Raw genomic sequence first — 26,234 nt, forward strand, 5'->3', positions numbered from 1 at the left:
TCTGTGCTGTAAAGAATTGTTTGACAGAGTCTTGACAGTAGTTGGTCATTACAGCTGTCAATCATCTGTTTTATATCCCATGAGGAGGTACAGAAGTCTATTTTTTTCTCAGCTCACTTGAATTGCAATATGCAGACACAAACACTACTGTCTACTGACAAGGTTTTTTTGAATAAAGTATAATGTTATATGCTGCTTAAAATAGCTCAATCTATGCTGCCAGTTTAATCAGAAACATCTGTGATGTAAAAGAAACACCAACACTCAATCACTCAATTACAATTTCAATTTATTAATATCTTAAAAAACAAAACAAACATATTTTTTCTGGATTTGTGAGGATAGACTTTTCTGAAGTGCAAAGACATGCCAAATATCTTCTTCATTCCACTTTCTCCTCCTGACTTCTGCCCTCATCGTCCTCTACATCGTCTGGGCCCATAACTGGTGCGGCTGCTGCCGGGGGAGCACTTGTTTCGCTCTTCTCCCCCTCCCAGAGGACAGAGCCAGGTTGCTGGGAGGAGCGCAGCCGCAGCCGGGGAGGGGTTTTATGGTCACCAGGGCTGAAAGACTGGGAAACTCCAGAACCTCCCCTGGCCAGACCAAGACCCCAGCCGTGACGAGACCCCAGTTTACGGCGGCCCCCAGAGCCGGAACGCGTCGCTGGGGTCCCAGGAACTGAAATATCTGGCTCTGTTTGAGATTTTCTTGATGTGGAGGGAGACACTGGTGCACTGCGGGGGTCTGAAACTGTAAGAAAGAGTGAGAATTAATAATGGTGTTATTACCTCCACCAATGAGGACAGACAGATCACACCTGTCTGTCACTATTTCTTTAACACTTCAGATTCCCAGGTTAACAGCTAATATTAAACCACAAACACAGGCTGGTTTAACTGACTGTAGCTGCTGTAACAAAGGTCTTAGTTCTAATTCCGTAGTTGTTGGTGTCACAGATTTGAAAATTACCTCCACCCATCAGGTTATATGAGGAGTCCCGTTTCTCTGTTGGTAGGATTACACAAAAACGGTTTCAAGGATTTTCATGGTAGTATTGTTTTTCACATTCCTTAACACTGAAGAGACAAAGATGTAAAGCCATTTCACGCCAAGCCGTTTTTTTTAATCTACATCTATATTATGAAAGCCCAGTGGCCTCTATGTGTGTGCGCAAGTGTGTGCATGCGTGTGTGTCCAGGGATTCACACAAAATCTGCTGCAGTTTGGCACACGTATGTATTTTTGGTCAAGAAAGAGACTAGCAAAAACAACAAGTTGATAGGACCAGTATTTTGGGAGATATTAGTAATTTTGGAATACACTAGTCTTATAATCACTTTGCTACTAGCACATTGACCCTGGGGATCCATGGGTTCTACATGTGGTAGTTTTTATGCTGTTGTGTATTCCTGCATGCTGGACTGCATTTATCCAGCAGTCACCGTCAAAGCATTCTGGCCATAGCAATGTTAATGTATTCCAAAATTACTAATATCTCCCAAAATATTGGTCCTATCAACTTGTTGTTTTCGCTAGTCTCTTCCTTGACCAAAAAACACAAAAGTATGCCAAACTGCAGCAGTCAGCTCTGTCCAGATTTTGTGTGAATCCCCGGACACACACATGCACGCACGCAAACAAAGATCACTTGGCTTTTATAATATAGATGGCCAGAATGCTTTGGCGGTGACTGCTGGACAAATGCGGTACAGCATGCACAAATACACAACAGCATAAAAACTACCACATCTAGAACCCATGGACCCCCACGAGTCAACGCGCTAGTATATGTTTAATTTCTTGTGAATGCACGGATACCACTGCAGAAAATATAAGCTTCAATTTCCACATTTTTAAATAGACTTCACATTTGAACAATTAATTTCTAGTGACATTTTTTTTAATTTTTATTTATTTATTTATTTTTATTATATATATTTTTTTTATTTTATTATTATTATTATTATTATTATTATTATTATTATTATTATTATTATTATTATTTACTTATTTTATTTTTTACTTTATTTATTTATTTATTTTTCTGTTGTTGTTGATATTATTATTGTAATTGTTTTGTATTGTATGCTGTTGCTGATTTTTGGTTTTGTGTTGTTGTGTTGAGTGTATGTACATCCTGTTTGTTGAGTGAGTTGTGGGAAATTGTTGGTGCTTTGTTTTTGTGTTGTTGATGACCCCAGGAAGAGTAGCTGCTGGGGTATGCAGCAGCTAATGGGGATCAAACTAATAAACTAAACTAAACTAAACTAAACTAAACTAAACTAAACTAAACATTAGGGATCTGAATTATTGTCCATCAACCCAATCCACCTTGCAGCAGTGTATCCACCATGTACGATAATTATCACCTAACCATTCCATAAGCATCTGTGAGCGATTACACACACCTCTGGCATGAACTGGAGGTGCGACTCTTAAAAGGTATGACATCACTAAAACACATAAAAATAAAAGTAGCAGTATGGTTAACAAATGTTCACACTATTTCAGAGTCTTCTGAAAATATCACCTAAAGTAACTATGTTATACAGATAGAGCTCAACTCTAAAATTGGATCAACCTACCACTGCTACTGCTTGACTTCATTTTCACCTTCAAAAGTTAAGGTGTTTTTGGAACATAACTGTGCCAAGATATTCCTATGTGGATTTTGTGTTTTTCTGCACTGCATTTTTACAACGCACTGGTGTAAAGTAGTTTTAACTTAGGATGGAAACAGTTCAGATCTGGCACCAACTGACAAATTAGAGCTAAGACCTTTGTAACCATCCTTCCATTTTCTGAATCGTTTAATCCTCATGAGGGTCGCGGGGGTGTCAGAGCCTATCCCGGCTGTCTATGGGTGAAGACGGGGCACAGCGGGGACATGTCACCAGTTCACTGCAGAGCTTTTAGGGCTGATTTTCAGAGGTTGGAACAGTCGCCTGTGTGATGTTATCTAGTGTCATAGTCATCATACTGAGTTTCCCGTTTTCATAAGAAATTGCTCAGCATCCTGTTAATAGATTTATAAACTGAATTACCAAAATGCAGTGATTGAGCAGCATAAGTTAGATGGGATGTACATTCTGCCTTAGTGAGCAGAACACAACCCATCAGAGACAGGTCTATTATCAGGGCTCATACACATTTTTCAAGGTCAAAGTCAAGCACTTTTAAGGGTCATTTTCAAATTTTTCCATCACATCACCTTATCCTGGGGTAAAATACATATCTACAGGGATACATATACTCATTTTTATTTTTGTCACTTTTTTATCACAATCATGTACATTGTATTATGCTATAAACATCTAAAATTACATTTCATAATAGCAAAAAGTTTAGAAATTAAAGGAGAGCACAAAGGTTTATCTCCCCCAAAAAAGAAGCCACTTGGCGTCCTTCAGACACTCTCGCACTGAGCCAAATATTACGATAAAAATGTAGTCGACCTGAGAGCAGCCGCTAATTTTCTGTTTTGACATAAAGTTTTATTTTTCAAAATGTATCACCTCTCTGTAAGTAGCTTTGGCTTGCCATCTAACCTGGCGGAATTAATATTAAAAATGAATAAATAAATCACATCACAGAGTTATAATTGTAAGCACTTTCAAGCACTTAAACTAAAATTCAAGCATTTTTCAGACCTTGAGAATACAACATTGAAATTCAAGCATTTTCAAGGATTTCAAGCACCTGTGCAAACCCTGTATTTTGTAACTGCTGATGTAGCCTGTTTATTTAGAAAAATAGAGCTACACTGTTTAGATCAGAACAGTGTGATGTCGTCCAACACCATCATCAGCCAACCGCTGGAACCTGTGGCCATGAAACCACTACGATTACAGTGATTCGCATGGAGTTAGACTTTATCTGTGGTGTGTGTTCACTCTGTCAGTAGGTGTTTGGTCCGTCCATTTCTGTGTATTACCACAGAATTAGATATTACACATGATGATGGTACATAGTGTTAATGTACCATCATCATGATCAGTGCCTCAGCTGATAATCTAACAGTAGTTCTACCACCTGCTGTGTGTGGATACCACAGGGTAGTGAATCTATTTCTTCTTCATCCCTTTCACTTCCAGTAGCATCTTAACGTGGGTTAGAGTTAATGTTAAATTCAGGATTAGCTTCTGTTGGTGTCAGTAGGATATAACTACATTTTACAATAATAGAACAATAGAATAACACATGTACTTTAAGAGCAGAAGTGTGAAGCGAGTGAACAGAGAACATCAAATCTTTAAATGTGTTTTTCCTTTGTTGCTGTTAATTGTACTTAAGCCACAAGAGCTCAGAATTTTACCAGATGAATACACCCCCATATAATACAATCACCATTTTAATGCAAAGTTCCTATCTCAGTCTGATTGTAGCTGAAGTTCTGGACAAGTAATGATCTATTATTAGGACTCAGGGACATAGTTTTCTGATGTCACTAAACATTCGGCAGAAGAAGACGTGTCTATTCTTAACACCCGAGGACACCTGTGTTACAGTTTGACAGGTAACCCATAACCACCTACCTCAAACTCCTCACCTGTCACTGTCCTGCAGCACGACTTCACACTGAGCAAAAAAATACATGCCTGGTGATGGAAGGCATGTCACTGGTGTTTGTGATGATTTTTTTCTTTTTTTTAATAAGTGGAATATAAGTGGGTCATAACATCAGTCACCATAGTCTTAATTGATGATGACAGAGAATGAACACCCACGTCTATTTTAATGAAAATCTTCAAGAGAGTTACTTTAAACCAGTGACAAACAAGAAAGAAATCACTAGCTTGAGTTCAGAGTTTTATAATATAATGGAATAAGAACTAGAGTGGACTCTTGGCCTTTGTAGAGCTCTGTGTTCTCTGAGTACCCTTTTAGTTTGTTATTTAAAATACATTTATGGAAAGAGACAGATGGAAGGGACGTGAGAGTTAATTGCATTTTAACACCAGTAAATTCTTGGCAAGTAGACTCTGGGATGAACGTATACCCAGTGCTCAAGGAAATCCGCCAAGATGACTGTCAACATCTGTCTGCCTCCCCATGAAATATTACACTGTGTGCCATCAGGTGGGACAAACCTGCAGTACAGCACCAACCTGGAAAGCAATGCTTTTTGCCAAACGTTTCCATTACTGGTAATAATAAGGAAATAAACACGGTCACGTTATGATTGAAAACCTGGCTTTAAAAATGTCTGCGGTGATGTTTGGTAAATGTGTTCATGGCCAAGGTGCATAGATAGAAAATGAAGCCATGCAAATTCTTTCTTTTCAACATGTGGTTAGCAGAGAAAGCCAGCCTCAGTAAGTCTTGGCGCTCCGCTGTGAGAGATCTAAGCAGAAGAGAGTGGTATCAACGTCGACCACACTTGGTAGTCATGAGATGATTTGTATGCATGCCCGTAGCCTCGCTTGATGGGGTGAGTATGTGAGCATATCTTTGTGAAAGCCAGTTGACTGGTGTTTGTGTGTGTGTGAAAGAGAGCCAGTGTGCTGGTGTGGAGGGTGTGTGTGTGTGGTCTCACCCAGCTGAGGTGTGTGTGTGTCTGATGTAAATTCAGTGCTGTCGGCCAGGTTCTCCACACTGCCTGCGGCGGTGAAGAGGGCGCGTCCCTCTCTTCCTCCTCCCCGTGGTTTGATTAGCTTCTTCATCCTGTCTGCAATCCAGTTAGATTTCCTATGAGGACACAGAGGACAGGGACTATTTACAAAACGGGGGTGAGTTAGAGGAGTGTTTATCTGTGTGCACATTGACACAAGTACTCTCTACCAGAGCCCCCTGATTTTCCAGAAGCAACCGCCAGCTGCCAAGTGTCAGTGGCTGCATTGTTCACAAATTGCATTTTTGGCACCAAAATGTACGTTCTGTGATGTGCGAAAAATTGTCTCTGGAGCTCCCAGAAGTCAATTTTTAAGCCAAAAAAAGATTTTTGTACTATGAAAAGAAACATTATTAAAATGTCATTATCATATTAATTTGTACCACTTGATTTAGCAACATTTTTTTGCACAATGCTTTGCAAATGTTTAATTTATTGTGCAAAAATGCTGCCAAATGTCTGGAGAGTGATTAAAAGGCAGTGTCACCACAATCTTTGCTAACTTCATAACTGTTAAAAAAAAATCACCTTGTAATTTCAGTGCACAAAATGTCATCCTGCTACATTAATTTTATCGTAGCGATTGTGGTCCTTGTCCCTCTCTACGTCTCCCTGTGGCTGTTACTCTGACCCAGACCTCTGATAACCCCTTGTTGCTCCTCCATCCTGTCTCACCTGACCTCCACGCCCACCTGCACACCTGTCCCTCAACCCTCAATCTGTGCTTAAATACAAACACCTTCCTTTTCACTCAGTTTCTGCCAAATTGTGCACTAGCCAACCTATCTGTCAGTGTCATCATTTTTTTTAAAGCCCACTCTGCTGCACATGGCTTTCTCTAGGGCTGCATTCACACTACAAGCCTCAGATTTAATGCTCAGATCAGTTTTTTTAGTTTAGTTGTTCACCTTATTTTTCAATGTGGCAAAAATTCAACTCATCTGTGAGCTGGTTACAATCCAGAGCTGTGCAATAACAAAGGCATCATAAGCACTACACTATCATATGGAAGATTAGGTGCAGTTGAAGACAGTGGATTTGTGAGCAGATGCAGACAAAACACATTTTAAATTATGACTTTCTAAGGAGTAATGGCTGCTATTTCTTCTAAATATTGATCTGGAGCAACATTATTCAACTTTGTGACTGCTGAGACTAAGCTTGTGTTGTATAAAGTCTGACCTGTATCTAATTCAGGATCAATATGGAGGCCATGCTCAGAGTTTGGCATATCCACATTGTATCCAGACTGATTTTTGAAAGCATTGCACTGCATTACAAACAGCCTTTCACATAAGTTACAATGCAACACACAGCAACAACATTGATGCCGCTGCTCCCTGTGCACTATGGAGGACAACAGCTTGTGCAAAAATGTCAAATTGTCTGCTGATACTATAGGAGACACTATGTTTAGGCAAAAGTGGAAAGAAAGCTGTGAAACTGCATCACCAGTGCAGCCACGTAATTACTGCAGGACACCAAGCAGATAGGTTGGGGATGTCTGGAAGCACAAATCCATGTGTTTTTTGTTGTTCACAATGATGTGAAAAAATAGATGTCAGTCATATAGGAACACAAAAATAAGATTGGGGCCACTTGTCTGGATGAAGCTTCATACACTGACATTTTCTATTCTATTCTATTTGTTTATATTCTAAAAAGTGGCTGCATGTTTGACTTTCTTGATCAGAACACCCTTTATGTTTATACATACAGAGTTTGTCACTTTCACCACACGATAGCAGCTGGCACTATGTTCAACTTGTTGACTTAATTTAGTGCTGTTAGAGAAATCTTGTTCTCTCCTCTGAGTATTCAAATAAAAACTAAATAGGCTTGTATCACTACAGGGGTTTAACATACTGCACTATCAGTGCAGACTGTCTCAGTGAGCAGGTAGATTTGTTTTGACACAGTACTTGGCCTTGCTGGGTGGAGGTTGCATGCTGGGCTCAAGGACTCTATACTGATCCATAATCTTCTCAACCAACTTCTGCTTCTCCCGGCGGAGCTCACTCAGCTTCTCTCTGAAAGAAACCACCAGAGACAGAACAAAGAAGCTGAGAGAACAATGAGGGAAAAAAAGAAAGCATTCATGTAATGCATTTACCATCAATGCTAATAAAAGCCACAATGCTGGGAGAATATGTGTAACATGACAGGTAGTGAGTGTCCTAGTCCATTCCAGTTCCACTCATGATAGAGAAACAGAACTTGCTGTGATGTTTTGACTAAATTCTTTTCTAACCAGCACATCAGAGAAGATACTGTGTACCTGAAATTAAATGTTATGTAGTGGTGGTGAGCAGGAGGGTCAGAGTTCAAGCAGTGATGTGAAAAAAGCATAATGAAGGATATAACTGAAAGAGTCTGCATGCTCAATAAAACCTTCATTAGATGAAAAATGTTTAAAAGTACAGAAAGTCGCTGACACTCAGTTGACAGCTGGATACTGACACACAGCTGTGGGTGGAAAGGATCACTGGTGGTACAGATGAAAAAACTTCAGCTAGAAAATGTCACATTTAGTTCTTTAAATGTAGGGATTTTAGAAACATAACTGGATCTTTAATGATGGCGCCACTGGCTGTGCTGATTTTTGTGTTTCTCATATAACTAAAAAAGAAATTAGTAAGAAATTTTTTTAAAAATTAGTTTTTAAACCCTCATTAAATAATTACACTAAATTAAATAAAAGCCTGAATTAAAACAGTCATGTTTGTTTTCAGTTTCACTGATGTTAATGTTCATTTTATACAAGAATAAAATGGTTCCGCACAATATGTGATCTAGAATTAACAATGGGCTCTTTCTGTGTGGAGTTTGCATGTTCTCTCCATGTGTGCATGGGTTCTCTGCGGTACTCCAGCTTCCTCCCACCATAACAGTGGTTTTGACCATGCATCCTTTCCTTATTAAAACCCATACTAAATGTGGATAAATTCTAAACTAAGGCAATTTATTCCACAAAATAAAAAATACAGCAATGATGTTTGCTCCGTAAAACCAACTGAAACTAAATTAAACCAAAAACTAAAACAAAAAAAATGTAAATACAACTTATGAACCTGTCACAACTATTATATATTTGCTCTTACCTTGTAAAATTCCAGCAGAAGTACTTTTTTAATCAGTAATGTGGGGTAAATACATAATTACCCCTCATTTCTCTCTCTCTCTCTCTCTCTCTCTCTCTCTCTCTCTCTCTCTCACTCTATACACACACATATATATATATATATACACACACACACACACACACACATATATATGTTAAGATAAATGTAATTATGCTCTGTTTCACTTGAGTATTGTTTCACTGAGGAAAGAAGTTTGGAGCTCATATTAAAATGGTGATAATTATGGGTTAGATGAGAATATAAAACTGGGAGAACATCACCTTCCCTCTTTGGATTTGTAACTTTTTACTGTGGAGGATGTCTTCACATGTAAACAGGAGCTCATTGATTTGGCAGTAGCTGTTATTTTCATTAGTTTCCTTGTTTGAATTAGCGCTCCTCTCATTCGCCAGTCAAATCAATGTGCATTGCTCCAAGCCACCTGAGTCTGCCATGATACCGTGTGCCAAGACAGGTGGCCATGTCAACAGACAAGAATGCCTTTCAGGGGTGCCTTTCAACTGTGTTTTTCTTCTGAAATCAGAAAATGGCTTTGACATTATTGTGCAGTGTAAAACGTGTCTACCCCCAGTGAAAATACTGTCAACATCAAGTAGCATAATGTCCAACCTGAGGAAAGGTGACCACAAAAAGGCCAGTGCCTCATTTTATGAGTGGTTCAGGGAGGAGTTTGTGTGTATATACAATAGTGATGATCACACTCCAGGTTTTATGAAGGTGAGCCCCAACATTAAATTTTAGTCACTGTTTATTTTCTACTTTCATAAATAACATCGGGAAGGACGTACTTACAACTAAAGTGCGTCCTTATGTAAATTATACCGTCGTCTACCCACCTCCCTTTTCTCTGAGTCAGACCAGCTCCAGACTAATGTTCAACAGCTGTCAGCCTCATTGTGTGCTTTAAAGTTGGTTCTTAATGTTATGAAAATACATCTCATCCTCTTCAGAGCTCACCCCCAGATCCCACAGACTGATGACATGTTCAGATAAAACAGAATTCAACTAAAAAAAGTTTCATCCAACATGTTGATATATAGGGATGATATCTGGGGGTGATGTTTTTTTGTTTTAACTATTGAATGAGGATCTGACTTAATTTACAAGTTAGAAATACACTCCCTGGCTTCACTCTTAATTGTTCTGCACCAGTGGTTCTCAGCTTTGTGTTGGTGTTCATGTCGGAAAACACATTTTCCTCTGATCACATAGTTGTGAACGTTGCACCTGGATGCTGCTGCTTCTAATGAAAATGAATAAATTTAACTGCATAACACAACAAAACAAGCTCTTCTATTCTAGACGATATTTCAGTTTTAATGGTTTCATGCTCAGTTAAGAAAGCACTCAGAGTTTCAGTCAGTCAGTATTTGCAAAGTCATATGCAACATGCTCATAAACCCATAGTAGCATTCTTGCCTTAAAATGACAACATAAAACTAGCCTGTCATGTCATCTTTCAATCAGGTGATGGTGTTACCACGGCAATAACCAACCCACTGCATTTCTTCATGCACGTCATGTCTGTCAAAATAAAAGTCCAACAATTTTTTTTTGCCTTACACTCCAGGAAACAAGTCCAAACAAGTCCACAGCCCACTTATGGTTCACAACCCACTAGCTGAGGATGCTGGTTTTAGACTACAGGGACATTATTTGCATATATGCTGCCTCCTCTTCACTTTGCAGCCTAGACTCAGTTTATCACAATTTTCTAAGCTTTATATCTGATTCATTATCCACACCACATCACTGTGTACTTGATGGTCTGGTTTCCTGGGTTCATTAAGCTTAAGAAGACAAGCAGCACTGGTAAATTTTTATTTACAAAGCCATATTGGGTAAACTTGCTTCTTATCTCCGTAATCTTTTATCGCTTACCAACAGCTGTTATGATACTCACTGCACTTGATAGATGCTCGACAGTGTACCGAGGATTTACTCTGACTTTGATAAAACGTCTCTCTCCTATTTTGTGCCTTTGTTATGGAATAATATCCAGAACATGCAACAAATTAATGATGGTCTCCCTGGTAGAGTTCAAGGCTCTTATATAAAAAAAAAAAAAAAGAGCTGCGGAACTGTAAGTGCAATAGCTATTCCTAAACCAGCAACAATTGTTTGGAGTAAAATACAGCAGATGACAGTCAAAACACTATAATATTTAAGAAAATAAGAATATTTTCGCTACTTTACTCTGGTGTCTAACATAACATTTCTTTCAAATGCATGTGGCTCCTGGAGAAAACTAGAAATTTTACCTCAGTCAACACAAAGTTTCTGTGCTGCTGCTACCTTGGCTGGATGTTTGTTATTGAGTAACTCTGTTGTTTTTAATAAAAAAAAAGTATAATCCTTCAAATATTTGGGTACATGAGAGGCTAAGTGGATGTGCATATTGAGCTGCTAATGAAGGAACTGAAGGTTAAACTAGATAAAGCCTGTGTTATGTAAGGTAAAATTACAGTTTTTGTCAAAGTAGTCTGGTCATTTTCACCAGAGTTGAGTTGAAATATAAACAGTATAAGTGCCTTGAAGAATTAGCTATACAGTTTATATGTACAATTAGCTGTATTAGTTGCACTACAGTAGTAACACATTTGTTTTGCTTCACACAAAAAATGTAATTGTTTATTTGGAAATCCATCAATTTGTATTTAGATCCTTTAAGCTCTTACAAATACTGTTTTGCCAAAATGAAACTGAAATTAAGACTTGTGCGGCTGGTTTTGGGAGATGATGTGTGGAGTATTACAACAAATCATAGGGTTTGATATTCCAATGTGCTGTGATGTACTGTATTTGGGTAACTTGTCTGATGGAAATGTAATGTGAAATGACATATACTTGGTTAAGGTAATTTTAGTGGCTTGCAAAAAAGCTATTACAAGGAACTGGGTAAAGACAGAACCACCAACAAAGGACCAAAGGATCACAATTATTGAAGGAATATATACAATGGAAAAAATAACACACACTGCGACTACAAGAAGCACAAATGGACAGAAAATGGAATAAATGGACTGATTACAGAACCCGTAATGGAAGAAGGACTGAATAATGTGAATGTAAGGTCGTGTAGTGTACCCAAGCAAGGTTTGTTTGTTCACTTTTTGTTGTTTTTGCTGATTATGTGTTTAAAAAAATTCAATAAAAACTTAAGTGAAAAAAAAAAAACTCATGCTGCTAAAACACGACAATATATGTTTGTCTCTGAGGTAAATGACGACCTGTGAGTCTGTCTTTCAGTTATTTAAAATGTGCAATCACACCTACATTCATTGAAGGACGATACTTAGTGGGTTTGAGTATCTGCCGTATTATCTCACACACAGACTGTCACATAGACTAACAGGTAGGTTACTTATTCCACTCTCTCCCTGTTTGTAATTTTAGCTCTTAATGGTGCTCCTGTCTTTCATCTTCTCTCCTGCTGTGAACAGAAAGACAGAGCTGAATATGAGCCTCAGTCCGAACGCTTTGTGTTCATTTTTAAAGCTTGTTTTTTAGGCGAGACAAACTGCTGGTTATGAGATAACATCCAACCACCTCCACCTCTGGTTAGTATCCAAGAGCCTGGATTACATATTCGCTCTTAATGAACCACACTGCAGTTTACTTGGCTAAGGAAATACCTTAATTACAGGAATAAAACACTCCAACTACTTTAAAAAGGCAACACAGGCATTTTAGTCAAACCTTGGTCTGATGATGCTTCATCAAATAACTCTGATGAAAGATATCTTAGCTTTTTGATCAAGAGTGACAGGTTTTTGTTTTTAGACGTTTTTTAAGAGTTTTATTTCTGCACAAGTAAAGTTCTTACTCAAAACATTTGAAATTGCACATTTGCACTTGTGTAACTCACTTTAGACTACAGCTGGATGAACATTCATTATGTGCCCAGAAACATACTGCCACTGGTAGTTGTGCGGTTTGTGGATCCTGGTTTTGCACAAAATGTTAATGATAGTATTCAGAGTTTTCCTAGAAACATTGTAAAACTTACATCCACTGTCAAATTCATAAACATTTAAAAAGCAGATTATATATCTGCTTCTGAAACTGTATTATTTACAGCCCAATATCTTGTCTCTTGCATCTTGCCATTTTCATTGTAGTGCCATATGTTTGCTTTTCGATTTTTTTTCCCACTTTCTTGGCTGTGAATGTAACACAAACAAAACTGGAACCTGCTCATAAGAAGTGTTATACAGTCATCCTCTGATGGTGAAGGATTTCTTTAACCATCAGTAGCCTCAGTGCTGCTTTGCTGTTGACTAATTTATAACTTCATTACATAATACTGCAATACATAATATTAAAAGTTTTTTTCTTAGTAATTTCACATTAAAGATGTTACTTTGCTAAATTCAATTCTGCTATGCAGGGTTGTAAAAAGTAAAATATAAATGATCAGTAATCTACAAAAAGGATCATCGGATGTTAATCTGCTGGAAATAAGTGGTGGAAAACACAAGAATTTGAGAACACACACCTTCCATCTACAGCTCCACAGCCCAAATCAAACACCTTAATGTAAAGATAGATGACCTGATGCTATTTCATGCTCCTGTGGAAAAGTGAAGCTACTTTTCCAAGCTACAGAGGAAAGCAGCAGAATCAGTGATCAACAATTATAGCTGTCAGTCCTGTATTTAACTCTCTTCTTGTCCATGGGGCCACAGAAGGGGGTAGAATTCTTATTTCTCTCAGCCCATTGAATTACAGTATGCTGAGAGGTAATTCTGTCAAGTGATGCCAAAAAAACTACATTACACTGCTGCTTTCAAGGGGTGAAGTCATTAGTCATTTAAATGCTGACTGCTGCTGGACTGTGATATTTTTGTCATATAGGTGTTTTCAAGTTACTTCCTGCTAAATTAAAAATATTAACAAATGATAATCACTGTTCATTGTCATCTTTATAACACCATCTAAATGTTCTACATGAAAGTGAGACCTGCCTTCCTTTAACCAACCCACGGTTCAGTCATGTTTGTGGTCATTGTGTGTGTACTAACTGGTACTCCCTCTGCTGTGTGTAGTGCTGATCTCGCCGCTCCAGACTCTGCTCCAGTAAAGCCCGGTTCTCCTTCAGCAGACTCTGGGTTTGCTCTGCTAACTGTCGGTTCTCCTCCTCCATGTTCCCCTTCAGCTGGGTCAACAGCTGAAAACACATAAGCGCACATAAGCCTCCAGAGATATATTTTAATAGTTCATTTGGCAACATTCATACTTCATGGTGTAATCAGTCTGTAAAATCCTGATTTAGCGTGTCTGTTAATATTGTATAGAATCAAAAAGCACATGTTGTACTGCACCTATTCACACAATGCACACTATAAACCAGAACAAGAAAAAAAAATGTCTTTCAAGGCTTCGCTGAAAAGCAGAATCAGCTCATAAAATGGCCCAAACCAACAATTTTGTGGTATAAAACATAAAATACAAGCAAAACAAATGTCTGTGAATTGCCAAGTTATTGGTTTCAAAACTTAATATAAACAGACAAAGCAGATAATGATGTAAACTCAATGAAGCTGACATAGTGAGGCATCAGTGGCAGCAGGTCAGAGCACTCCAACACTCATTGACTGAAAAAACACATGAATACCTTATTCAGCTGCTCATTGAGCCACCTAAACACATCCTGAACTCAGAGAATGTACAGACTAAGAGACAAAAATCAAGGCTGAAATCCAAGGCCAATACACAAAACCGAAGAAGACTGAAGTCTTAAAACTTCAACAAAAAAGTATTTAAAAGTGACAACTGATACCACCTGTTCCTGTGTAAAAACCACTTGAAGGGGAAGCTAGATTACAGGCTTCAATGGTGTATTAGCTCCTGTGGGGGCTGAATAAGATGTACATGCTAACTTTAAGAAGTGACCTGGATAAAAATATGGTTAAAATTATCAGCATGAGCTGCTCATGGTCTAAGTCCTACGGACATTTGTGATGTGTTTTTTCATGCAGAGATGTTTTTTTTGCACATACTGTGTATCAGAAGACCAAATGTCCTCCACCAGGTTTTATAAGAGTGGTCAATTGGAGAACAGCTGGATGAAGCAGCAGAAAGAAACACCTGGTGTTTAACTTCATAAACCCTTTATCCAAAGTCAGTGGCCACCTGCTTTATCCTTCAAACAACTGGGCACTTTCCTGCTTGAAGAACATATTCAATATTCAACACCTGTTTGACTACATCACATGGACAAATAAAGCTGATCTGAAGGCAATAATGCCTCTACGTCTTACTGGATGTTTAGCATTCATGAGCTGTTTGGGCTACTATTAAATTTAAACTGAAATTGACTATATATCACTTATTAGAGCAGAATCAGCCCATTGCTTTTCCTGTTTGTTGATTCTTTCAATTTTCTTCTTGCCCACTATGTAAAACAATCTCTAAAACCTGCAATGATCCTAAATAAACCTGCTTTAATTTCACAACAATTGTTTAAATTGTAATTTTTTTTTGTATTATTTATACCATAATGTAATCAGGCCACGAAGTTTTAAATCCCTTTCTACTGTCAGCGTGAACACCTGTGTTAGTATCTACAGTCGTGTTTGTGTGCGGCTCATACCTGGTACTGGCTGGTGAGGCGGGCATTGCTGAGGTCCAGGCTTTGGTTGGTTTCCCTCAGGGTGCTCAGCTCCCCCTCCAGTCGAGTCTTTTCCAGCTGGGAGGCGCTCAGCTCCCCCCTCAGCACCGAGCCCTGAGCCAGCAGCTCCGCCTGCGACGCCAACCACTCCTTCTGCTGGGCCTGCAGCCTGCAACACCAACACACATGGGCATCTGTCACTGTTATGTGTCCTGTTAAGTGTTTAGGATCCTTGTTTTGGAAGTGCTCTCTAAGTAAAACTCATCATTAATATATTGTGCTGCATGATGAGCTTTTGCAAAATACAGATAACCTGTTATTGATAAATTCATCAGGCAAAATAGTTGAAGAAAGCATTATGGAGCATAATTGGAGTCACCATTCTAACAAAAATGGTAGCACAATAGAGGTAAGAAGTCATATTGGCTTTCTTTTGTAATGAGAGCTGTTATAAGATGAGATGAAACTCTTAATGATCCCTCTGGGGAAGATTTGGTAATGTTCAGTAATAAACATCAGTGAATGTTTTATGTTCAAATTATGAATAAGAAGTGATTTGAAACAACTTTCTATGTTAAAAATGAAGCTTTGTGCAGTGTAATGGGCATAAAGCACTGCTCATATATTTCCTTAATTTGGAATAATACAAATTAACTGCATTTTAATGCAGTGATATTAGGTTGTTTGTCTGTAGCATTTTCAGTTTTGTGACATCTAATGCAAATGAGAGGATACTGAGTAACAATTTTCAGAGGGTTATTTTGAAAGTGTAATTCGCCAAATATTACAGATGACATGATATTAGATGTATTTTGTAACATAATCGGTTAAATCAGTCAAAAATACAACTGTTTGTTGATTATTTTAAAACCCTTTACAACAGTACTGAAAAATGTATCATCCAGTTTTTTTTGCTTTCTTGGTTTGAATCATTTCTAGTCACGTACCATCAAGCAGCACATTTCTCTTCAAAACAGTTTAAAAGAGCTATACATGGTATTTCTATTTTCAGTATTGAAAAATGACCCATTATCAGTAGAGATTACAATAAAGAGCTCTAAAGTTGTGCCAAAGATGCCAATGTATTGGATTGCAGAGATATGAACTAAATCTATTAAAACCATTAAGCTGGGGGATTTAAGTGACCGCTAGAGGGAGTAGTGAGTCATTCTGCGGTCTCCCATAGTGGAGAAAACAATCACCACAGGCCCTTTGACCAAAATATCAGAAAGTGACAAGATGGGATGAGAACCACTAAGAAACAACTTTTTCAGTACAGAAAACAGATCTGTCCTTGTTTTCATCAATAAACACAGCTCTAAATGGAGTTTGATGCTGCGTTTCTTCTACACAGATCAGTTTGATAATGAGGCTTATGAAGCTATAAAGTTGTTACGTGATATTCTTATGTTAAGTTTGTCATTTGTTGATCCGTGGTTCAGAGTAAACTGTGAAAGTTCTGAACTTGTTTTGGATGAATCCAAACAGATCTTTAATGCATCTATTGACAACACAAATGGAGGTGATTGTGGTTTACTGTGGCTGTATTCTGTCTAAAAACAGAGCTATAATGTAAACTATCAGCTGATGCAGCACATGAAGATTATCAGACAGTGTTATTTTGACTGACTATGAGTGTTTGTTTGAAGAAGAAAACTTGATGATCCCATAATGCAGATGTTTGTAAAAAATTTGCTTTAAACTTTATTCAGTGACTGATACATCATATTCATTTACTGGTGGTTTTGGCAGTTGTAAGTGCGTTCTCTTATACAACACCTATACGTAAATATCAGTGGTATTGACTTTTTATCTACATTAAAACTGAAGTGGTAGAGTGTTGAAAACATCCAAGCAACAAAAATTAGCTGTTTTTAATCAGGGTTATCATTTTTGTGTTTGTTTACAGCTGTGTTATGGTACCACCTAGACACCCATCTTTGCAGGATAAACAACACCTGTCCATCATTGCTGATAACAATGTGGGGACAACTCCAGCAGTCAAACAGTTTAAAGGTCCCGAGTGAGGCCCTAGATGATGAGATGTGGATTTGCAGCAGTAGGCTGGTGATAAATCTGCATCTTCCTCAACAAGGAGGTGGCTGGAGTTATTTATATACACCCCGATCAACCGCCTCCAGACCTCTCCAATACCGCTTTTCTTCTCTATTTACTACACTGGCCCCATGCAGAGCTCTCATCTAATTTAAGACTCCCGTTCTCTCCTACAAGACAAGTGATTTCTGCACTGATGTCAGGGCAGCAGAGTCTCACTAAGTCTTTTGCTACAGGTTGTATCTTATCACCCATGTTAGGACCTGGTTCTCATCTAAATCAAACAACAAATAATACTGATTCTCCAAAGTCAATGGTGTCTTTATAGATAAAAAAAAAAGAATTTTTTTTTGTATCAGAGTGCCTTGGACTTGTTTCTGGTTGTATTTTTGCACTACTTTCTTTGAGGTATTGACCTTTTTTTTTCTTTTTTTTTAACAGTAATACCTTTTTGCTCTTTAGTTATTACTGCTAAGATTTGACCGACCGACCAACCGACAGACAGACAGACAGACAGACAGACAGACAGACAGACAGACAGACAGACAGACAGACAGATAGATAGATAGATAGATAGACAGATAGATAGATAGAGGGAAATTCAAGTGCATGACAGGCATTTCATTTGGTTTTTGCGGAGGAGTATAGACCCATCTAGCTGAGGTTCATGTGTAATTTCTGAAAAACACATTTTCAAAATTAATGTCATGCAAGAAAGCCTCCACATTGTCAACCATTTTCTCCCTCAAAGACCTAACCAGCTGCCAGCAACCAAGAGCATCCACTGATCTACAATGTTTAATCATGTTTGAACCACTAATCCTATCAATACAGTTAATAATCCAGGTAATATGCAGTTTCACAGCTTTTCAGTGTCATCAGATATGACCCATTTGGACGTTCATTGACTCTGTACTGAATGTGGAAACATTCTCATCTTCTGCAACATTGATTCACCAGTAAAAGCCATGTAATTGGACAGTGGTTGCACACTTGTTTTTACATTTAGTTAATAGAATCGAAACTAATTGCTGAAAAATTCATGTTTTCTCCAGTTTGCTTTTGCTATAACAACCTTTTATGAACACCTATACCATTGGTAAATTAAAAATAGGAAAGTTGCAAAATGCAGAGAATAATATTACAATAAATGGTAATAAATCACTTAGAAAAATTTAAGTATAGTGAAACATTCATTTGTAAGTTGCCACAAAAATAGTTTTAGGTCTTGAAGAGTTAAGTCAACTGTATCAACATAATGATGTAAACCTGGGCGACCAACTCATTATGAAACTATTTAATTATCATCATCATTATTTCATCAAAGTCTCTGGCAGAAAATACAGAAGGAAGACAAACTCTTACAACAATCCTCACTGCAACCTGATGTGTTTTTCAGTGCTGCCTTCTTGTTCTGAGCTGCTTTTTTGAGCTGAAGAGACAAAATACGCTCTGTTCATTCCTGTTGTACATTTGCATTCAAATACGTTTCTGTTTCTCTTCGTGCTTTTATAAAGAAGCATTAATGCTGCTGCTCACCCAAACTCAAATAACCATAGAGTGAGAGAGGAGTCCGATGAAAGATGAGCACATATCATGAATGCAATGCTGAAGAGACTGAATGAGGAAACTATTGTTACCTCTCATTGTCTTCTTTCAGCCTCTCCAGTTCTCGTTCCCTCTCCAGCCTCCTCTGGGCTTCTGCCTCCATTTCCTCTCGCTCCATCTTCATCTCCTGTTCTCTCTCCTCCAGCTGGCTTTTACCGGCCAGCAGCTCCTTGTACCTTGAGATTTAACAAACAATATTCAAAATAATGCAACAGTCTGTGACTTTATTATTCATATTTATTCATCCTCTAACAGCATGGGACTTATTTTAGTTGGTTGTCTTGCTCTTGTGTATATGTGGAACTGATTGAAATGGACCAAATCAGATGCTACTGTCTGTCTGTAAGGTATAAAGATTCTGGCATTGATGCTAACAGAGGCTGCAGTTGTTATTGCGGTGGCTAAGTTTCCTTTAGACATTTATGTGACCTGTGGATGGGTTGTGGTAGTTTTTATGCTGGGGAGAGCAGACTTTTGAGAAAAGATGTTAATCTATATTTTATAAATAGTGACACAAAAATGGTTTGGTAAGTCATTCTTTAAAATGTAAACAACAACTAATATACAGGATTAATACCCAGGCGCACCTTCAAATTGTGACGTACACACGAAGCACATGGATGGGGATGGGGGTGGGGTGCTTCATAAGACTAGGGTGGGGGGGGTTGAGGAAGTAGGAGTTCACCGTACCAGGACATACTTTACCTATACCTACGAGGGCCGTTCAATAAGTTCATGGCCTCACCCAGAAATACTGGTTGTTATAATACAGGATGTTACATTCTTTCGTGATGGGATAGTGATACTTGAACATTGATGGACCAAGTGCATTGCTGTAAATGGAGATTATGTTGAAAAATAAAATATAAATTATCAGTCTGTGTTGTTCTGTTCTGGGTGAGGCCATGAACTTATTGAACAGCCCTCGTATCTGTCTATCTCTCTCTCTCTCTCTCTCAAATGTCACTCAGTACGCATGAGGTATGCACAGGCCGTATAACTGCGGATGCCAATGTTAATACCAATATGTCGGGACTGCGGGAGTAAATGCGACATTCCAGTTTTTAACTTCATTTCCATCATGCGGCATGGTACTGCACTTCCGTGATTGTAAGGCAATTGTATTCCAAAATGACTAATATCTCTGAAAATACTGGTCTTAATAACTTGCAGCGATATTTAATGTGGAGATGGGAATATTCCTCAACTGCAGATACCAAACTGGCCAGGTAAAACCATCTCAAATTGTCAGAATCATGCAGATACACACACACACACACACTCTCTCTCTCTCACACACACACACACACACACACACACAGATGCTCTGAGACCTTCCAGAATTATGATATAGATATAATAATGTGGGAATAATATTTTAATAATACATTACGAGACCTTCTTTTGTAACACTGTGCTCATCAGCTACTGCAGAAGCCTAAGTTGTGTGTTTTTTTAAATCTTTTAGCATATTTTATTGTATTTATTTAAGAAAATGGCAAGTCCCCACAATGACAAAAAACTATTTCACATTTACATTAAATCTGATTGAACAGAGTCAGTTACTGCTTGTACCTTCCCTCTAACTCTCTGTGCTGGGCCTCCAGGCTGCGGTAGTTGCTCCTGAGTTGCGAGTGTTTCTCCAGCAGCTCCTCCAGCTCCACCTCCTGCCGCTGCTGCAGAGCTGTCATTCGTTCATGGTCCCGCCTCAGGGCCTCCATCCGGACCACGGACTCCTCCCGTTCCCGTGCCCACACCTTAGACTCAGCCTCCAGGGTCGCACACTGAGCCTTGCTCTCACTGCATCGCGCCAGCGCCGCTGCATGCTGGGAGTTCAGCGTTGCTTGCTCCACCTGTGTATGGGTTGGAGTGTAACTGAACAGATGTGTTTTGCACATTTCTGTGGGTCTATCAGAGACCAGACAAGCTGTTCAGTAGATCTTTGTTTCCTGGTTTACCACTTTCTGTTCTACCTGTAGGATACTAGCTCTATGTATAACTTGTAACAGACTGCAAGTTACATGGCTACCAACGTGTAAATACACAAATAAATGAGATCTGTGACTTTAATTATTTTACTTAAAAAAAAGCATGCTGCTTTTCTGTGCTCAGAGGAAGTCTGACAGCCCAATAATGGTATTTCTCTAACATTAAAGTCCCTATAAAATCTAAATCAGTGTTAAAGTGTTTTGATATGATGAGATGTGATATGATATGATATGATATGATATGATATATGATACGATATGATATGACATCTTGACATGATATTTTGAATTACACATCACCTACACACCAGTATCTGCCACACCTAGAACAAAAAAGACTCACATTCACAGGTGCCTGCTTGAATCTTTATGTCCTCTGCAGTGGAAGACCTACAAGCTTGTGATCTAGCAGTTATGTGTCATCTCTGGGTCATTAAGGGTCTTTGCTCCACAGGTGGAGATGACCAATCAGAGGAGACTGGAAGCACCCTGACCTCCATAAATTCCAGTTTTTACAGGAAAAGCTTGTCATTTCCCAATTTATACATCCTTGACTGCCTTCCTCTCCTCACGTCTTAGTCATTGCCATGTGAGCAGAGGAGACTCAAGGCAGCAGATATTTGACAAAATGAGAAATCCTTGCATCAGAGTCATCCTTTTAAATACACCTTGATTAAATGTGATGGGCTGCACAGCTGCACCACCTGCCAAATATTTTATTAAAGTGTACTCCTGTATTTTATGATCTCTGTCAGATGAGGACAACTGTGCTCATGAAAATGTATAGTTTTACTTTTAACACAATTCACTGTGTGCGTTGATATCATATATACATTTTTTTATTTTTTATTTAGCACAAGTTTGAGGTTCTTAAATAACTAACACAACTTCCGACTGCAACCTCTTGCCATGGATTGGTATGTGAGCTGTGTATCACAACTGTTTTGTATGTAGGGGTGCCAAATGTCAAAAAGACAAAAATTCCATCTCCCAAAAGGATACACCAATGTATCCTCACTCATAGTAACCCCTCATTTCTCAATCCTCTCTCATCACGATGTATTTTAGGAGGCGCAAAGAGACGAGGAGCCACAAAATAGAGAAATTACAAGAGCCTGTTTATCCAAAATCAAATACCACTCTCTCCGCTACCATTTCATCAGGACTTTAATGTACTAATTCAATGCAAAAAAAGTCCATTTGCATTTCATTGAGTTCGACTACGGTGGTGAAAACAACATAAAAAATAAATAGAAATCCAGTAAATGTTTATGCCACAAGTATAGTTGAATCATTCAGGTATAATGGGGCTCTTTACAACGTTATGTGTGTTTCAGGTCACCTGTAGCTGGGTGTTGAGTGTCTGTAATCTGGTGCAGGAGTCCTGTAGGCTGAGCGAGTGCCTCTGCAGAGCCTCCAGCTGCTCCTTAAGGTGCTCACACGCCTCCTGGGACTGGGACAGACGTGACAGCAAAGCCTCCTGTCCGGCAACTGCCAGCGCTTTCTGGGAGGAGGAAATCAGTGAGAAGAGGGAGAATAAAAATCTACCACGACACTTAAAATACGTATATTATAATATGAAGTTCAATGGAATCAGGAGATGACCTTCAGTCAGGTAAAAGTTTGATTAGATATTCTTTCTGGAATTGCAAACATTAATTTTATCCTGAGTTTGCAGAAATAATATTTATACTGTGGTTATATTCTAATTCACATATTTTATTAGATATTACATTTTATAAGGACTTTATTTGCACATGCATCAATTATCTAATCACATTTTGGACATACGTGATGAATGTGTGAGTTGTTCATTAGATATTGTGAAAATTAACCAGAAAGAAAGTGTTTTGTTAAATTTCTTCAGGAATAAACTCTGGTGTATTACCCATAAGTACAGGAAAACTCATGTTGAACCTCTAAAACTATGAATTCATTGGAAATGTTTGTGCAAATGCTGGTGGAGTGAAAAAAAACAAAAAAAAAAACACTACCTATTTGCCTGATCCAAAGGATTTAGAGTTGAATTTGGAGTGAGCTATTTTTTCATTTTGGATTCTTCCACATTGCCTACTAGCTCCTGACTGAATCACACAGCAGCACAGGGGATTTCTACTTTTTTTGCTTGTGGATTTATGTTTCCTGCTCCTCCACTATGCCCATCTTGCTGCCAATATAGCAACAAACCTACACAGACTCCAAACTCATCTCAATGTGGCTGAAGTGATTGACAATTTGAGACACTGCCGGTGACCTGATACATTTAAGATCTAGCAACACGATAAAATACAATTCACCCTTATTGTGATGTGGCACAATTTGACAAGATTTGACTGAACTAATTGTGACTCTGTGCAATGTAGAGAAAATATAATGCTCTGTAATAGACAGTTTAATGTAATTTGATTTCTCTGCTTCTTCTTAAGTGCACAGCAAATAACAAATTCATAAAAAAAGCTTAATTTCTACTTTTTTTAAAAAAGTTTGTCTCTTTAGCATTACAGCTGAAATTCATGCTATTTCTTCTTGACTTCTAAAAAACATTCAAACCTTTAAAAAACTTTAACACAAATAGTCTCAAAAACATCAAATAAACCCTGGTCTGGAACTTGTCTTAAACCAATTCTCTGCTGCTGTCTCTAGTTACATGTTTATAACACATAACACATCAAAGCCACCTTAGCAGCCTTCAGATTTACTTAGTCATGCAAGAAATGGCCGCAAGACTTGGCATGAATTAGCCATTGACAGCAGCAGACAGAAACAGGCTGATTAAGTGGTGTCAATAGGATGTTTTACAAACCAATGGCTGATATCAGGCTCAAACTGAATCTGAAAGAAAATAATAGCTAATAAAAATTTCAAACACAATCGCTTACATTATTGAAGTTTAGATTTTGATTTATCCATCCATTAAGGTAATTATTGCTTTTACTTAGCTTACTTCGTCAACAGTTTCTTTAATAAAAAATAAAGCCAAAAAGAGTACATTTCCAGCAACATAATACAGGTCATTTAATCACTTATCTTTTTTTTTTTCCTCTTAGAAACTAGAATTATTATATGAGCCTTTAAAGTCTAGTATTGGTCGACCTCTGGCAGCAGAAAACAGATGCACTGGAGGAGCAGTTTAGAGAGGAGATATCAATCTGACAGTAAATATTAATTTACTGGTCAGAAATTATTGATCACATCTCTAAATAATAAAGGCACAGGACCTCCACTAGTAATCATACATAAAAAGTGCAAAAATTGATTCCATGATGCACACCTTTTCAACCAGGGCACTCATGGCCTGAACCTATGAATCTTAGCATCTTTAATATGGATAGAAATAAGAATTGAGGTTTTAACTCCATATTTGGCAGTGTTAATGGGTACAATGTCTATAGAGAAATATACTAAATGAAATTCATCTTAGGTGGTGCTTACAGCTTGATAGTAGAGTTTAGTGTGTGTGTCTGTAAGTGTATGTTTAAGAGAGGGAGAGAGAAAAAGAGCTAAAGCAGAGGAGAAGCAGAGGAGATAAGGAAGATTAACAGTAGCCGAGGTGACATTATAAAAACTGATGAGCAGAGATAAAGCAATAGTTCTGGAAATAAAGTGCTGCACTTGGGAAGCCTGTGGGTTCGTGGTTGATAGTCGTTGAGCATCCCAAGAGCAAGAAATTCACAATAATAAAGATCATCTACTCGCACAAAAAGGGAAGTGAGCCACACAGGAACAGGCTGACATCCTGCACATAGGATTCAAAGGCCTGAAAATGTAAAGAAACACACTGAAAAACACCAATACAAACCTCCTTCTCTAGTTCTACCAGTCTCTCAGTCAGCTGCCTCTCTGTCTCTCCTGTGGTATAATCATGGTCATGACCTTTGCCAGGTGAAAGAGTTTCATCCCCAGGTGACATCTCCTGAGTCTCTGTCTGACAAATGTGTGTTTTGTCTGAGTCTGAATTAGAATTAGTCGCAGCATCCACTTCTGCACTTCCTCTTCTCTTTTCCAGCTGAAGAAGATTTTCACTTTGCTTCAGGTTATAAGACAGTGACTCTATTCTTTGCTGTGATTGGTTGAGAGAATCAGTTGCCATCTGCAGTTCGGTCTCAGCCTTTTGTAGTCTCTGCCTCAGACGTTCAACTTCAGCGGATAAAGCCTGAGAACTCTCCTGCTCTTTGGACAGCTCCTGATAAAGAAGATGAGGGCAACAAAGAGTTCAGAGATAATCATCGGCAGAGAATAAACAGGCTTGTGATCATTCAAAGACAAAACAAAACTGAAAATCTAAACTGAGGCTGAGCCAATTGGATGTACATTGGATAAAATGAATGATTTCTCTGAATTTGAACAGCTCAAATTCTAACTAATTCTGTAAGCTATGATCTTAAACATATACTAATCCTTACTCTATTATTTGAGGTCCTTATCAGAAGTAGCTCCACAATAGTAACAATGCTCTTTAATCATTCTTGGTAAAAGGAAAGTTATTCATGATATGCATCAACAGACAACAATCAAAGTGTGGGTTCTCCCATTTTAACTTAACAAGAAAGTAGTGTTTTGTTTTGACTATTTAATTTCCTGTTTGTTTATTCCCAGAGTTGTCTAATCAACACTTAGGTCAATCCTTCTCTGTTTTCTTTAGTTGTTGGACAATAGTGTCCATCTACACTGCTCTGTGAAATTCAACAAATGTGGTTCATCACAGTGAGTTTTTTTGTTGTTGTTGTTGTTTTTTTTTTTTAACATAACCCTTAAAGACCCAGATCTATTTTTGTGGAGAATTAATTTTTCTCAACATCTAATGTGATAAGTGATTTATCACTATTTATTATTTTATCCTCTGCATTTTTTTTTTCAAGTAGTTTCCTATGTTTAAATTACTGACCATACAGATGTTTGTAAAAGCCCAGTGTAAAGTCAAAGGTTATTGCAATATGAGAACAGAAAGCTGAGGCAAAAGTGACTGTTTCAACTAAATATATCATTGTTTGAACTCAAAAACAAGGATGTACAACTACTGTCATTTGTCACACTACATGGGCTTACATAGCTACTGTTAATATATTCAGTGTAAGTGTTTCACTGAAGGGCCAAATTAGACCCTTTTTTGGCCCACGAGCTGTATGCTTGACACCCCTACCCCAAGGTAACACCTTTACCCTGATTATAAACTAAAGACAACAAAATTATGAATATTATATTCCATCTCTTAAACT

The 26,234-nt window shown here is 38.1% G+C and overlaps 1 protein-coding gene across 1 annotated transcript in view; it reads right to left on the bottom strand.

Moving 5' to 3' along the window:
- Window positions 1-272: 272 nt before the first annotated feature.
- Window positions 273-26,234, bottom strand: part of ccdc88b (coiled-coil domain containing 88B) — a 64,696-nt gene continuing 38,734 nt past the window's right edge. Inside the window, exons 19-27 of the mRNA XM_030145748.1 lie at window positions 24,818-25,201; window positions 22,361-22,522; window positions 20,606-20,883; window positions 19,063-19,206; window positions 15,350-15,536; window positions 13,779-13,924; window positions 7,534-7,641; window positions 5,537-5,688; window positions 273-750 (exon numbers count right to left, since the gene is read on the bottom strand). Of these exons, the coding sequence (XP_030001608.1) occupies window positions 383-750; window positions 5,537-5,688; window positions 7,534-7,641; window positions 13,779-13,924; window positions 15,350-15,536; window positions 19,063-19,206; window positions 20,606-20,883; window positions 22,361-22,522; window positions 24,818-25,201 (1,929 nt within the window). The 3' untranslated portion in view covers window positions 273-382. The remainder of the gene's footprint in view (window positions 751-5,536; window positions 5,689-7,533; window positions 7,642-13,778; window positions 13,925-15,349; window positions 15,537-19,062; window positions 19,207-20,605; window positions 20,884-22,360; window positions 22,523-24,817; window positions 25,202-26,234) is intronic.

This window comes from Sphaeramia orbicularis, chromosome 10, assembly GCF_902148855.1.
Source record: "Sphaeramia orbicularis chromosome 10, fSphaOr1.1, whole genome shotgun sequence".
Taxonomy (NCBI): Eukaryota; Metazoa; Chordata; class Actinopteri; order Kurtiformes; family Apogonidae; genus Sphaeramia; species Sphaeramia orbicularis.